Source organism: Delphinus delphis, chromosome 12, assembly GCF_949987515.2.
Source record: "Delphinus delphis chromosome 12, mDelDel1.2, whole genome shotgun sequence".
NCBI classification, from domain to species: Eukaryota; Metazoa; Chordata; class Mammalia; order Artiodactyla; family Delphinidae; genus Delphinus; species Delphinus delphis.
In genome coordinates, this window is record NC_082694.2 from 82,497,175 (window position 1) to 82,513,574 (window position 16,400).

A 16,400-nucleotide genomic window follows, 5' to 3' on the forward strand; every position below is an offset into this window, starting at 1 on the left:
TAAAAATGCATCAGAGAAGGCAGTAGCATGCATATCACCATTCCACTGAGAAGGTAAAAAGCACATGTCCACAGGTCCTGAAAATAGGAAACCCTCTATTTAGGGTCAGGCAGTCAAACCCTGGTCTCCCCTGGTCATGCAGATTGGTAGGTGTATGCCTTGGCCCCTGAAGACTCCTTCCTCACCTATCTCACCTGTATTTTTCTTAAAACCAAGTGAAAACACTTGTTAAACAAGTTTCATCTTCACCAAGACAAGGAAGTATTATTATTTAAAATCTACCTAAAAGGTAAATTATGGCAAATCCATATGGTATAACATTACAGTGGACGAGGTAACGGTGAGATCCAAAGAACAAGATATGAAGGGAAAAGCAAGTTACAAAATATGTGTAACATGGGGACTTCCCTGGTGGCACAGTGTTTGAGAATCCGCCTGCCAATGCAGGGGACGTGGGTTCTAACCCTGGTCCGGGAAGATCCCACATGCCGTGGAGCAACTAAGCCCGTGCACCACAACTACTGAGCCTGCGCGCCTAGAGCCCGTGTTCCGCTGCAATGACAAGCCCGCGCACCACAATTAAGAGTAGCCCCTGCTCATCGCAACTAGAGGAAGCCCGTGCGCAGCAACAAAGCCCCAACGTGGCCAAAAATAAATAAATAAATTTATTTAAAAAAAGTATGTGTAACATGAAGTCACCTTTATTAACATATGTATGCATAAATAATACATATGTATAGAAAAAGCTAGACGTACATACTGCAAATAAAACAAATATAGCATATCCAGTTATCTCCGGATGGCATATTTACAAGTGATTTGTATCGTATGATTTGTATTTTCTTTTTTATGCTTTTCTATGATCTATAAATATTTCCCAATGTTTATGTACCAGATTTGTAATAATTTTTTTAAATAAATGAGTTGAAGACTAAAATATCCTCATACACTTTTGGTGGGAGTACACATAGGAACAACTTCATGGCGGGGCAATATGGACATATCTGTAGATGTTTACACGCAAATACTCCTTGATGCAGCATTTCAACTTTTAATTATCCCACTCCTACATGGGCACAAAGAAGTACAAAAAAGGACAGTCATTACAGCATCGTTTGTAATAGCAAAAGACTAGAAAACTTAAATGTCCATCAATAAGAATATTCAAATAAATTAGGTAACATTTATTCAAGGTAATGCAGCCAGTTTAAAAAAAATGCACGGGCTCCCTGGTGGCGCAGTGGTTAAGAATCTGTCTGCCAATGCAGGGGACACGGGTTCAAGCCCTGGTCCGGGAAGATCCCATATGCCGCAGAGCAACTAAGTCCGTGCGCTACAACTACCGAGCCTGCGCTCTACAGCCCACGAGCCACAACTACTGAAGCCCGCGTGCCTAGAGCCCATGCTCTGCAACAAGAGAAGCCACCACAATGAGAAGCCCACGCACGGCAACAAAGAGTAGCCCCCACTCGTCGCAACTAGAGAAAGCCCGCATGCAGCAATGAAGACCCAATGCAGCCAAATAAATTAAATGTTTTTTTTAAAAGATTAAAAAATTAAAAATAAAATAAAAAAAAATTTTAAATGCTATTATGGACTGACATGAAACTATCTCTAAGAAATGTGATTAAGGGGAAAAAGCAAGGTGCAGAATATATGCTATCATTTGTATAAAATTATTTCTAAGAATATGTTCATATTTATTTGTACATGTACAGGCTGTCTCTGGAAGGCTCTCCTAAAAATTATAATAACATTGCCTTGAAAGAGGAAAAATGAGGGGACAGGAAACTGAAAAATAGGTGAGAAGAAAACAATTTTCACTGGATAACTTGCTTTCCTTTGTACTTGAATTTTTTTACTACGTGCATATGTTCCTACAAAAACAAAACCAAACAAAAAACTTAAAAAGCCTTGTGGGGAAAACTGCACCAACTGTTTTTCTAAGTGTTTTAGTATCTTATGCCGTAGCCCTCTTCATTTTGAAGGCAGCCCCCTAAAAAAACTCTGCCTCAGTAAACAAAACTACGCAAGGGACCCCACGTGCAGCTCTGGACCTGGCCCCCTCACGGAGACCTGCCCTGTCCCTTCCTGTGACTTCCAGGACCGGGTTTAGGCAAGTATGGCCTCAGCAAAGCAAGAGCACTGTGTCCTCTGACAACAATGTCAAATTCTCACTTGTATGTAGTAAATAAGAAATATTTTACCTTTCAGCAAAGATATCGACTTTCCCCAACTCATCAGAGAGGCCAACAAGGGAATCCAAGGTCCCCACCTAGAAAGATGGGAGAGAAGTTAGATGCTCAGGCTTTGTAGCTGGTGGAGGGCACGGGGTTTCAACTATAGCACAGGGAATTCTTCTGTCTTGACTCAGTTGTCCTTGGTCAATGGTGAAACTGGAAACTGAGAAGAGCTCTCAAGGGAAACCAGTGGATTTGGGATGATGATTATTATTACTATCATTATTTTTTTGGCCAACAGGATAAACTGTCATTTCTGCCACAGAAAGGAGTGACTATGTGTCGTGGTCTACCCTCAGCTTATTTTCCTCTAAGAATGGCAGTCTGCTCTTCCAGGGATTAATCACCACAGCCAAGGAAGCAATGAGACAGAAAGCACGTCAAGGAAGTTATCATTTCTGAAAGCCTTTCTTCTCCAAGGCAGTCCAGCCGATCCCTATCTCTGGTCCTCTGTGCTGTTATTAACAATGATCTTTCTGGGGCAAGGGCAGCTTTTCCTCCCGCTCCCTTCATGAAAGTCCTTTTCCTTACAGATTACTTAGGACGAGCTGTTTCTTGTGGAAATTATTACTGTGTCCAAAATTGTATTTAAAGGTCTACTCACAGAACCAGAAGGAAAAAGTCTGTTATCACATCATCAATCACCCGTCAGATGCTGCAAAGTAATCAGGGAACTATGAAGTCTGGATATTCCTAGTAAGTGTTGTTTCTTTTCAGACAACTTAATTTTAAGCAACTTTTGGCAGAAGTCATGTCTTTTTTTCATCTTTGTACCCTCGGGCCTGGCACAGCGCTTCCCACGTAGTGAGCAATGAGAAGATGCTTAATTTACTAACCTTCACAGTATCTGACCCTGGACAAACAATGGCAGGCTTGAAAAATCAGCAAGATGTGGGTTCAGAACCCAGTGTTGCCACTTACCAGCTCCACAACCCCGGTCTCCTTTCTCAGCCCATCCTGATCTATAAAGTGGGAGTTGTGAAGATTCAGGAAGATGCGCTTAAAGAGCCTGGCCCCCAGCATACCGCTCCGTAAACACTAACAAATGTAGGAGCTCATTAACAACTATGCAGAAAAGCCCAGAGGGGCAAACTGAGGTTTGAAAAAGGATTACGCGGCAGTTTAGCCACCTCTGGGCGTTTAGCACCATCCCTCCAGAATCCATGACGTAGTTGTAGGGCAGAGAGACTGCCTTAGGCGTCTTCCCCTAGGAGGAAGCGTGGCCAGAAGTCCACTCTTTTGGAAGTAAGAAGATTGCACTTTATCTTCCTCCTCTTCCATGTTTGTTTCATTTTAAAATCTCTTTCTGGGACTTCCCTGGTGCTCCAGTGGCTAAGACTCCGCATTCCCAATGCAGTGGGCCTGGGTTCGATCCCTGGTCAGGGAACTAGAGCCCACATGCCACAGCTAAGAGTCTGCATGTCACAACTATGAGTTCGCATGCTGCAACTAAAGATCCCACGTGCTGCAACTAAGATCCGGCGCAGCCACATAAATATTTTAAAAGTAAATAAATAAAATAAAATCTCTTTCTGCCATCTGCCCAGTTGTCACTAAGTCTCCTTCCTTCTCTCTCCACCAGAACCAGAGGGAGGCTGGATTGCCTGCCCTGCTCCCAGTTCAACAACACAATCAAGGATGAACCTCTTAGGCTTCCCTGGTGGCGCAGTGGTTAAGAATCCACCTGCCAATGCAGGGGACACTGCTTCTAGCCGTGGTCCAGGAAGATCCCACATGCCACGGAGCAAGTAAGCCCATGTACCACAACTGCTGAGCCTGCGCTCTAGAGCCCGTGAGCCACAACTACTGAAGCCCGTGTGCCTAGAGCCTGTGCTCCGCAACAAGAGAAGCCACTGCAATGAGAAGCCCGAGCACTGCAATGAAGAGCAGCCCCCACTCGCCGCAACTAAAGAAAGCCCGCGTGCAGCAACAAAGACCCAACGCAGCCAAAAATTAATTAATTAATTAATTTTAAAAAAAACGATGAACCTCTCCTGGGATGGCGCAGTGGTTAAGCATCTATCTGCCTGCCAGTGCAGGAGACACGGGTTCGATCCCTGGTCTGCAAAGATCCCACATGCCGCAGAGCAACTAAGCCCTCAAGCCACAACTACTGAGCCCACGCGCCGCAACTACTGAAGTCCACGCACCTACAGCCCGTGCTCCGCAACAAGAGAAGCCACCGCAATGAGAAGCCCGTGCACCGCAATGAAGAGTAGCCCCCGCTCGCTGCAGCCAAAAATTTAAAAAAAGGTTGAACCTCTCCAAGCCTGCACATTTAAAGTATATTGTTGGTCTTCTTAGATGTTGAAGATAAAACAGGAAGAATCTGAGAACTCAATGAGGACCCAAGTGTGTTTAAGACACTCTTTCCACTTTTTGAAGACACTGCTAGCCGCACCCTTGTCTCCCTCTCATTCTGTCCTGTAGCTCTAAGTCCATAAGCATCACAGTTAATTTGGGGCTATTCGTGAAGTCCCATCCAGACCAGTCCCCCCGTACAGCTTCACAGCCAGGCTGATCCTCAGCATTGGTGCCATTGTCCTGTTGTTTTCTCCTTGGCTTTCCAGAAGACACCCACACCACCCCAGCCCGTCACCTCCTTCCTCCTCCTGGGGTATTTTACCTTAAAATCAGGAATCGTGAATTTGCTGTTATAAGACAGGTTTGACTTGGAGGTTACTGTATTCATCCTCTCCAGCGCTTGTAAATTTTCCTTATCTCCAGGGGCAGAAATTAACCAAAATTCGGACATGTTTCCAGTCTTCTTTTATCCAGTTACTGACCAGAACCACAGCAACATACACAAACAGAAACAGGAGAGAAATGTCAAATACCTCTACCTGTTCACCACTCCCTTCCCTCTGAATTAATCCTCTCCACTCTTCCCATTTCCCCTTCGTTCCCCCCTTTGACCTTCCAGTTCAGATTCTACAGTTCCAAGGACAGCCATCTGCCCAAAGCTTATCTCCACTTGGAAAGCCCTCAGGTCTTTGTAAAGACTGCCAAAGACACTCCTTCCCAGGGTGGTTCTGACTGGTTTTGAGGAGAGAAGGAGGGGGAGTGTGATTCCTGTCCCTCCTACTTCAGCGAAAAACCCATTCCTGGCATCATAAAATGGGGGCCACTAAGCTGGACTTGGGCACCTTCTGGACTATTTCTCTCCCTTCCACGCTGCATCTCCAGGGATGTAGGATTGGGGGGTTAAAGGGGTGGTGAGGCAGGAACCAGACAAGGAGGCGCTTCCACAATGGGCAGGCTGGGCAAACCCAGATCTTAACTGACCAACCTTGAGATTGGAGCTAGCTTCACAACGACTTCAGAAGAACCCCTTTCTTTATAAAATAAGGAGGGGAGAGGGAAGGTAAGGGGGCTATTAGAGTCGTTTTTCCACAGGACTAGGTGTCTACTCTTCAGAGGTGGGTAACGCGCTGGGTCCGGCTGGGAGTTTCTGTCCAGCATCTAAAGTCGATTAGCTCTGCTCATTCAAACGTGTACACACCCACACCTTTCTCCCCTCGGCCTGTTTCTCCCTTCCATCGCCTCCCAAAACGTCTCCGGGTGGCTACGAACAAACCAGGATAATAGCCAGAGACCCATCGTGCAAGCTCTTCTTGTTGGCCCCCGTCTCACCCCCTCCAAGACAATCTTAGCCCCTCCCAACACTGCGCACGCCGAACGCAGCTCCTTTCGCACTTGACCGCTGATGGCCTGGGGACAAACTGGCCCTGCGCAGAACCTGGGGAGATGCCACCTGCCCGGCCCCTAGGAGGGCGCAGCAGAGACGCCGGTTCCCCGGTTCCCACGGAGAAGGCTCGGCCCTGGACGGCGCCCCTGGGCCGAGGCAAAGCGGGGACCAAAGCGACGCGGGCGGCTCGAGCTGGGCCCCCGGTTGCGACGCGCGACCTCTCCCCACGCCGCCTCGGGCCCCCGACCCGCCGCGCGTCCTTACCGGGAGCCCGCGGGCCTCGCGGGCTGGGGGCGGACTGGCGCCGGGCCGGAGCGCACGGCCGGCTCCGGAGAAGCAGCGGCTTCTGCGTGACGCCCCGCCCCGAGCTTTTATCCGAGCCGGAGGCGGCCGCCCCGCTGGACATTTGCATACCGGGCCGCCCGCCTCCAGCCGCCGCCGGGCAGGGGGCGCCCGCCGGGCCCCTGCGGCCGCTGTGCCACGCGAGAGGCAGGGGGATCCAGCCCTTCGCGACTTGGCCAAGATCCCCGAGCCCCGAGCGGCTGGGCTGGGTCCCGGCGGGATTCTGGGGAGCATCGGACGGGGTCCCCAACCCCATGACGGAGCAGAGCGGACGACCGAGAGAAGCGGGGTAGGCGAAGCACTCGGCACCCGGACACCGCCGCCTCGAGTCTCTCCACCTCCGCCCCATCCCCGGACAGTGACAGGGAACAGGGTCTCAAGGGGAACCACCGAGAGACAGAACTGACCTGTGGAAAGTGACGCAACAGGTTCACATAGGTTTTGGAACACACACCTGGGCAGAGGAATGATCTTCCTGCTGACGTGGGCGTGAGCTTGCCCTTGGTTGCCAAGGAAACTCTCCACTGCAGGATACGCCCACCTCACCTTACCTCCTTCCTAACCGCCTGGACTTACTATCTAGCACCACGGCGTGAGTTTATGATCCGTGCTGTTCGGAAGAGAGGGAAACCCCAGAAATTAACATGTGAGTGTTTTAAAAACAAAAACAAAAAACAAACCTCTAAGAATTCATTTTCTCTGGAGTCAAGGAGGAAACTTTAGTGCATCCTTCTCCGTGGATGGTATTTTCAGTGATTTCTGGGAAAGATTAAAATCTCAGAATTATTCTCTAGGGGGCAGGGGGTGTTGAAGAAGTTTTGGTGGCTACCCTGAGAATGGGGTCCCCCTTACTGTATGAAAGTAGCCAGATGGGCAACCTATTATCAGGAATGCTTTTAGATCTTTGGAAAGAGGTGTAAGGTGCCCTGTGCTGGGATGGGAGGCCCCAGATGCAGGACAGAAAGGTGACTTTCAAGGTCACAGCAGGATCGCACTGCAGTCCTACTGTGGATTTGGGATTGGCAGATTGGAACTCCCTGCACCTGCATTCTGCCTCATCACGCTTGGGCCACTCAAGTGCATTAGTCAGTCCTTGCAATATCTTCCTGAGGGAGGACACCTGAAACCGAGGGATGAGGAAATCCTGTGTGTACAGGAAGGTTAAGTGGCAATTCCAGGGAAGGAGCGGCCCGGCCAGACATTGACGTGGGGTCTCCAATTTTGGACTTTATCTGGGAATGCCATTCTTTCCAGCCAGGGAAAACAGAATCCTAGAGCCGGGAGCAGACCTCTTTTATGAACAAGTGTAGCGATGCCCACAGATGTTGCTTGAATTGTCAGGTGTCACGCAACTGATAAATGGCAGAGCTATGAGTGGAACTCAGGCCTCTGATCCAAATCCTGTGTCCTTCCCACTGCTCCCAGCAAGCCTGCAGGCCTGGGTCCTAACTCTAAGAACCGGTGCTTTCCATTTCAGTGCACGTTTTTCTAGCCTTCCTTGTTCAGAGACCTGGCTTCCCAGAGACTGGGCAACAACTTTCCCCAACTTTGCTTATGAAACCTCTTCTTTCTGTAAATATGGTTTCCTCCAACAAGCTTTTTTCATGAAATAAGAGTCCAACACAAAATAACTGCTGGCCATCTGATTAAGAAAAGAATAAGAACTATAGTGTTCCTTGTCTTGCTTAAAAATCTACAGTCTTTCTGGTCTTTTCACATCTTAAGTTTCTTCTTAAGTATTGGAATTTACAGTAGTTGATATCTACCGCTTTAGCGGTAGATATCAGCTATTCTACCCTTAAGTCTGCTTGACTTTTTTTCAAATAACTTCTTTTTTTCCCACTTATAAGTAATTCTACACATCTTATAAAAATTTGCAGAACATAGAAAAGCATAAAGAAGAAAGTAAAAATCACCTGTACCTCCACGATCTGAAAATAACCACTGTTAACATTCAAATTCCCTTTGTTATTTTTTAATGTATATTCATATGTACAAATGTGGACTTCTGGCCTGACTGTACGTGCTATACAGAAAGTTTGGTATCCTGCCACGGATTGTTTTTTGTTTTCTTTTTCTTTTTTTTTGGCTGCATTGAGTCTGTTGCTGCACGCGGGCTTTTGCTAGTTGCGGCGAGCGGGGGCTACTCTTCATTGCGCGGGCTTCTCATTAGGGTGGATTCTCTTGTTACGGGGCACGGGCTCTAGGCACACGGGCTTCAGTGGTTGTGGCATGCGGGCTCAGTAGTTGTGGCTCGCGGGCTCTAGAGCGCAGGCTCAGTAGCTGTGGTGCACGGGCTTAGCTGCTCTGTGGCCTGTGGGATCTTCCTGGACCAGGGCTCGAACCCGTGTCTCGTGCATTGGCAGGTGGATTCTTAACCACTGCACCACCAGGGAAGCCCCTGGATTGCTTTTTAAAGATCAAAAAAATTATCATTCTATATTATCAGTAAAGGATAACCCAATGTCATCAGCAATTTGCCACAGCTCAGAACTTGAGTCAGAAACATTTGATTTCAAAGGCAAATAAAAAGATCTTGTTGGACAACTTATACCTTGAAGAAAAAAAAAGAGAGAGGGAGAGACAAAAACAACACTGTCTTGCCCCAGGGCTTTTTGACTTGCAGTTTTCAAAGAGAGTATATGTACTTACCAGTTTTGAACTGATGTGTTATTCTCTTTATTTCCCTATAAAGTGAGACCAATTTTTAAAACAAAGAAAGAAGGAGACATCAACCAAAAGTTGTGGAGCTCGATCCTTTAGGCTATTAGGAGAATATAAAGCAGCATTCCCACCCCAAATAGAACAAAAACGGTTTCCTTCCATGTATCGGCCTGAAGCAGCCCTTAAGGCCCATATTCAGTGTCTCCACCCCTCCCAGAGTCTCTGAAAGAGGCAGCTAAGTTTAAGTGCCTTGACCACCACTTATAAAATACCCCCAGGTTATGAAAAACATGTTCATGGACACAATCCCGAAAGAACCCAGGTCAGAAAGAATGCTATTTCTTCCTGGAAATAAAGGCTGAGGAGGAAATGCCATCAGCCCTGAATCATCTCTAGCTTATTATGAATTTGGCTTCAGCTAGATATTCCAGAAATATTTCTGCAGCCGGCACTGGTTGTGCACTGAGCCAGCTGAAGTCTGTGCGAGGTGGTACCGTCCCATCAGGTTTGGGAACCAGAAGGACGAGGCTGGCCTAGTTGGTCTGTTGTCCACCGGCCCCTCCCAGATGGTACCCTTTTAGACCTCTTCATTACTTCATGGAGACAGCCCTTTCCAAAGATGCTGTCCCCAGATTAGCGCAGACACACAATTCCACCTACGATCAGCTCAGGTGGATTTTTCTAGGCTTTGCTGAGAAGGACCCAAGGAAGTTTTTCTGGAGGGACAGGTCTCTAGTAGAGAAAAGCGTAAGCCGAATTGTCCCTTGAGTGTCCACCTGGTGTTGTAGAAACAGATTAGGCTTGAGAATCAGATAATCGGACTAGCTGCTTAACTTTGCTGAGCTGCAGGGTTCCCATCTGAAAAAAGGAGGGCAATTATGCTCAACTTTCAGGCCTGTTCTGAGGATAAGAGAGAAGAGCATCTGAGGCACCAAAGTCAGAGCCTGGGAACCAGTTGTGCTCAGTAAATGTTCCTTTCCCCTCTCACTCCCTCTCCTTTCTTAGACGGTCTTTATGGTTTTATGCTTTACGTTTGGTACATTATTATAATCCCTTGTTATTGCCCGGCATCTTTCTCCAAGGGCCCAAAGTCCTCTGATCTACATTTTGTCATCTGGCCAATACCCTTTTGATTTAAGGAGTGTTCTGATGGTGTTCATTTTTTTCTTGGAGAAAATAAGACGGAGGAGGAATTCTCATGATTCGTTTGCTCGAGTGCATCGAGATAAGGAGAAGGCTTCTCTGTTCATTTCATTTAACAAGTTTTTTTGTTTGTTTTCTTTTTTTTTTTTTTTTCAGTATCTTCCAGCCTCTGGAGTTTGCAAAAATAAATCAGAGTTTTCAGACTCGTGGTACAGCAAAGCAAATATGGTAAACAGAATTATGAGCAGTCCCAACTCACGAAGGTTTGAACATAAAACACTGAGTGGGATGTGACACACGCATAAAAGTTAGACATAAATATTCAAGAAATGCCATGATCCTCATTTCACAGATGAGGAAACAAGCCCATTAAGTGAGCTGATTGAGAGCACAGTTAATGGTAGGCCTCAGATTTGAAATTCATTCTTCTGAATATTGCACAACAGTATCTAAACTACTGCTCTACTACCTGGTCCAAGGAACCAGCTACTGGCACACTACGTGGAGTTAAATTCCTGGCTTTCCCACCATCAGCCAAGTGAACTCGCACAGCTACTTGGGTTCAGAGGGCTGTAAAATGGGGATAATAATAGTTCCTGTTTAATAAGGTTTTTCTGGGCTTCCCTGGTGGTGCAGGGGTTAAGAATCCACCTGCCAATGCAGGAGACACGGGTTCGATCCCTGGTCTGGGAAGATCCCACATGCCGCGGAGCAGCTAAGCCCGTGAGCCACAACTACTGAGCCCGCGCGCCTACAGCCCGTGCTCCACAACAAGAGAAGCCACCGTGATGAGAAGCCCACGCACCGCAACAAAGAGCAGCCCCCGCCTGCATCAGCTGGAGAAAGTCTGTGCGCAGCCATGAAGACCCAATGCAGCCAAAAATAAAAAAATAAAGTGAGGTTTTTCTGGGGATTAAATGATCTGGCACAGTGACCGGTCCCTATTAAGTCATCAAAGTATGCTCTGAGTATCAGCCACCTTAAAAAGCTTCACGCTTCTCTGCTTCTTCTTCTCCTTTTGTTTCTCATTTCTAAGTTCCTTTTTCCCCTCCCAGGGTTCTTTTGGAAGATACTGATCCTGCCCAGTTATAAACACGTGACCCGTCTGTCACTCATGCATTCAATTCTTCAAACATGTCTTTGATGTAGTTAAGCTGGAAAGGAGAGGGCAGCAGGTGCTTGGGGAGGAGTCTCCAGCTAAGAGAACCCGCAGGCGCTTCGAGCTCTGCTTTGGAGTTGAGAGGATCTGACCCCCAGCCTCAAGTTCTGTCGTGTATCAGCTGCGCCCTTTCCAAATACAAGCTCCCCATAGCCCAGTTTCCTCACCTATAAAATGGGGAAGTCAAGGTCTTGTTAGAGAATTACAGTAAAAGTGGAATGAGATAGGGCATGCAAAATGTCCGAACGTGCCCGATGCTCGCTCGTATGCTCGTCTTTTCACCCTAGATTACAGCCTTCGGGAAGGCAGGGACCACACCTGCTTCGTTCACTGTCAAGTTCTTAGTGCTGAATACTTTTTGGATCACCTGAAGCAAGGAACCTAAAAGCTGGAGACTGCCTGGCAGATCCTAGGAAGCTGAGTGAGAATTCTTTCGCTCTTCTAGATCTATTCTGTTTTAGAAGTTTTAAGCAGTTTCAAAGGGTCATGAAGATATAAGACTGTATGTAAGGATTGGCTATGTATGTTAAACGTGTGTGACCCCCATGGTCATTCAATTTTGTTTATAAGGCTGAAGATTGGAGACAATATCTATGCCGGACAAAAGGGATTGGACAAGTTACTAATGGTATAATCATGCTGTTGTTAAAAATGTTTTAGAGGAATATTAAATGACGTATGAAATAATCATAAAATTTTCAGTGGCAAATCCAAAATTAAGGTGCCAGTGTTGTAAGAAATCATGTATAAATAGAATAAGTACATAGTATACATCTATTTTAAAAGGGAACACAAATACATCAAGATGTTGCTGGAAAGTGGGATTACAGATGTTCTCTTTTCCTTTGACCTTTACAGTTTCAACTTTTTCATAATACAAGGGGCTCTTAAGGTAGAAACAGGGGCTTCCCTGGTGGCACAGTGGTTAAGAATCCGCCTGCCAATGCGGGGGACAGGGGTTCGAGCCCTGGTTTGGGCTACCCCAAACCAGGGCCTACCCCATTTACCAGGTGAATTATTTTTGCCCCAACACGACCACTCCCATTTTTCCTCCTCATTTCCCTAGTACCCACTGGGACCAAAATCCATCGACCCTGCCATTGTCTATCTGTCTGTCACACCGTCATGCCCTCACTTCCCTCCTTAAACTTCATGGCCCATCATTTTGTCCACTTCCTTGCCCCTCCCTTCAGCCCGCTTGTCCTTCACTTGCTTGGTTTTACTTGATGGGCAAAAATCCAACCCTCCACCTGCCTCACCTGGGTCATGCACCCACCGGCTGGAGGAAAACATAAGACTATACTGATTGAAGGAAACTAGAATATTTCATCCCCAAATAGGCCACTTTGGCATATTGATTATTTTGAGTTAAAGGCACTCAAGAAACACAGGGGCAAGGAGGACATTGACCCTGTTTTTCTTCCTAAAAGCAGGAGATAAAGCTCCCAGGTATCTGCTCTGTCCTGGGAAGAAGGAAGACATTCTTATCACCAGAGACGGGAGATTGGAAGCTGAGAAATCTGTACCAACAAGCTTATTAAACTAACCTTTATCTTCCTAGTTACTTCTTCACCACTTACCACCCCACGTCCAAACCCCTTTGTCTTGTCAATTTGTCACAAATTCATTGTGTCTTTGTCTGAAAGATACAAAAGCTTCCTGCTCTGGTCAAAAAAATTATACGCTCTTCTGTTAATTTGTTCTGTGTCAGTTTAATTCCTAGGCCCGGCCAGAGACCCAGACAGGGTGGAGGAGAGTTTTTCCTCCCCTGCAATTCTGCTTTAAATTTATGACCAGGAACCTAAGTTGAGGCCTTGGTAGAGTCCAGTACTTTATGTTATTTCCCCAATTCATTCTCTCTCCCACTCTCCCAGACAAGTATTTTAAACTCTCTTCTCTCCTGTATGTCTATTTCATCTTATTCCATCTCTACCCTCAGCAGAGGACTTTGCTAATTCTCTAAGAAAACTAAAACAATCCAAAGAAAACCCCCACAAGCCCCCATCATCATATACAAAAAATAACTCGAAATGGGTCACAGACTTAAATGAAAGAGCTGAAACTATAACATTCTTAGAAGAAAACAAAGGAGTAAAGCTTTGTGATTGAGTTGGGAAAAAAATCCATTTCTCAGATATGATACCAAAATCGCGAACAACAAAAGAAAAATAAATTGAACTTCATCAAAACAAAAATTTTTGCATTTCAAAGGACATCATCAAGAAGGTGAAAAGACAGCTCACAGACTGGGAGAAAAATATTTGCAAATCGTATATCTGATAAGGGACCTGTATCCAGCATTTATAAAGAACACTTACTACTCAGTGATAAAAAGAGAAATAACCTAATGAAAAAATGAGCAGTGGATCTGAACAGACATTCTCCAAAGAAGATATACAGATGGCCAATAAGTATATGAAAAGGTGCTCAGTATCATTAGTCATTAGAGAAATGCAAATAAAAACCACAATGAGTTGCCACTTCACACTCACCAACATAGCTATCATTTTAAAAAGGACAAGTGTTGATGAGGATGTAGGCAAGTTGGAACCCTCATACATTGTCGGTGGGAATAGAAAATGGTGCAGCCTCTTTGGAAAACAGTTCGGCAATTTCTTTCTTTCTTTCTTCTCTTCATTTATTTATTCATTCATTCATTCATTTATGGCTGTGTTGGGTCTTCGTTGCTGCACACGGGCTTTCTTTAGTTGCGGCGAGCAGGGGCTACTCTTCATTGCGGCGCACGGGCTTCTCATTGCGGTGGCTTCTCTTGTTGCGGAGCACAGGCTCTAGGTGTGTGGGCTTCAGTAGTTGTGGTGCCTGGGCTTCAATAGTTGTGGCACATGGGCTTAGTTGCTCCACGGCATGTGGGATATTCCTGGACCAGGGCTCAAACCTGTGTCCCCTGCATTGGCAGGTGGATTCTTAACGATTGTGCCACCAGGGAAGCCCCGGCAATTTCTTAAATGTTAAACAGAGTTCCCAGGTGACACAGCAATTCCACTCCCGGGTATATACTGAAGAAATTAAAACTATATACACACAAAAACTTGGACGCAAATGTGAATAGCAGCATTATTCATAATAGCCAAAGTGTGGAAACCACCCAAATGTCCTTCAGCTGATGAGTAGATAAATAAAATGAGGCATATTATTTGCAATGAAAAGGAGTGGGGGGAGTTCCCTGGTGGCCTAGTGGTTAGGATTCCGGGCTTTCACTGCCACGGCCCGGGTTCAATCTCGGGTCAGGGAACTGAGATCCCGCAAGCTACCCAGCATGGCCAAAAAAAAAAAAAAAAAGAAAACTAAACAAACAAACAAAAAGAAGTGGGGCAGTGACGCAGGCTTCAATATGCATGAACCTTGCAAACATTGAAGCCAGTCACCGAAGACCATACATTATATGATTCACTTTATGTGAAATACCCAGAACAGGCCAGTCCAAGGCAGAAAGCAGATCAGGAGTTTCCTAGGGTTTGGGAGAGAGCAGGGAATGGGGAAGAATCGGAGGAGAATAGAAAGTGGTTACTAGCGGGTATGGAGTTTCTCTGAGGGATGATGAAAGTGTAAGATTGACTGTGGGGATGGCCGTACAACTCTATGAATATACCACAAAACAGGGAATTGTAATTTAATGAGTGAATTGTACGGTATGTGAACTATTTCTCAATAAAGTTGTTAAAAAATAGAAATCAACCACAAATACCATTTACCAAAAAGGTAACTGAAAACAAACAAGGCTGCTCAAGCATGACCTGCTGGTGAAACCTTTCCAGATCCTTGTTTGGTTTCCCACACGGCCTGACGACTCCCATCCCTCTCTCACGGCTTTCCGTGTGGGAGCCTGCAGTCCATCTGTCCTCATCGCTGGGCTGGGGCTACTAGAGGCCAAGGGTCATACTTCACTCTTCTCTGCATCACCACGTGCCCGGCACAAGGAAGGTTGCCGGTACATGTTTGTTTCATGAGTGAATTCTCATAATCATCTTGATAAATATTGTGACATTTAATAAATGTCAATTAGATATTTAATTGTTTGAGAAACATTCATAGGCACGAACCTTCGATTCATCAACATCTGATAAACATTGTTGAATCTGTGGTTCTGAGAACCGTGCTGTACTTAATAACTTCAGAGGTCAAGTATGTCAGATTCTCCGAATACTTGAACTCTATTTTGATCTCAGCACTGGGCAGCCAGCATTTTAGGGAGCAAGCCACTGGGTAGGTGGCTGGAGTGGCCGGGCATTTCCCTGAACCCACCAGCCCAGCTGCCCATCCCCTCTCTCATCCTCAGCCTGCAGCCGGCTCTGGAGATGATACAGGCCCTCTAGACCCTGACTCTGAATCATCTCTGGGCCCCTGTTGCAGACATAGTGTCCCACACGGACGGGGTCCTCAGGAAGGCTTGCTCTGCGGGCTATCCTACCTGAACTGGTCCTAGAGATCTGCGCTTAGCCAACAGGCCAGCGGGAAGAAGTTTGCAGGCAGAGACAGGAGAGCACAGGTGACAGTGGTGGAGGAAGTGGCCCATCCTGTCCTCCTTGTCCTTTCATTCCACTGAGAGCCTGAGGCCAGCCAGGGGAAAGTCCCCGCCCCTCGGAGGACAGCGTAGGTGGTTCCCTGGCTGCAAATGAGGCTCCTGCCCAGCATTTTCTTAAAGAGCCTGTAAAATTCCCATTTAGAGCTGCTGGTAGCCCCTGTGAAAATGTATACCGATCTGGACTACATCCTTCTCTCTCTGGATATATTTGGCGAGAGTGACGCAATGATGGTGCCCATTTGGAAAATGAGTGCTGCAGTCCTAGGGAATTTTGACTAAGAATGTTTAAAGGAACGATGGTTCTCAACACACATAACTGCCACGAGGAGCAGCACGAATTTTCAGCAAGTCTCTGCTTTCCGGAAGCCTGCTGACGTACTAAGCAGGGCTTTCCAGGTGTTAGTGAACTCAGGGCCGAAGTCTCTCGGGAGAGGGCTGTGGGTCCAGGTTGGGTGTGAGCCTGAGCCGTGCGTCTGTGAGTTTGGGAGGCCCTTGGGCACCCTCATGTCTTTGACCAGCTCATCCGTCACACCTGAGCACTTCCTGCTTGCCTCACTCCTGTTCTTCCCAGGGTGCTCTGAGGCCTTGCCCGATCTCTGAGCCTGGGGGCTCCCTGGAGAC

The 16,400-nt window shown here is 46.6% G+C and overlaps 1 protein-coding gene across 5 annotated transcripts in view; it reads right to left on the reverse strand.

Moving 5' to 3' along the window:
- ATP6V1C2 (ATPase H+ transporting V1 subunit C2) overlaps window positions 1-6,253 on the reverse strand; it is a 54,489-nt gene extending 48,236 nt beyond the window's left edge. For 3 of the 5 annotated variants that reach the window (XM_060027091.1, XM_060027089.1, XM_060027092.1), the window contains exons 1-3: window positions 6,193-6,253; window positions 4,867-5,021; window positions 2,208-2,275 (exon numbers count right to left, since the gene is read on the reverse strand). In XM_060027091.1, the coding sequence (XP_059883074.1) occupies window positions 2,208-2,275; window positions 4,867-4,995 (197 nt within the window). In that variant the 5' untranslated portion in view covers window positions 4,996-5,021; window positions 6,193-6,253. Of the gene's footprint in view, window positions 1-2,207; window positions 2,276-4,864; window positions 5,022-5,742; window positions 5,801-6,192 lie in introns of those variants that run through there. The other 2 variants (XM_060027090.1, XM_060027093.1) reach the window with 2 other exon arrangements.
- Between the last annotated feature and the right edge of the window lie 10,147 nt (window positions 6,254-16,400).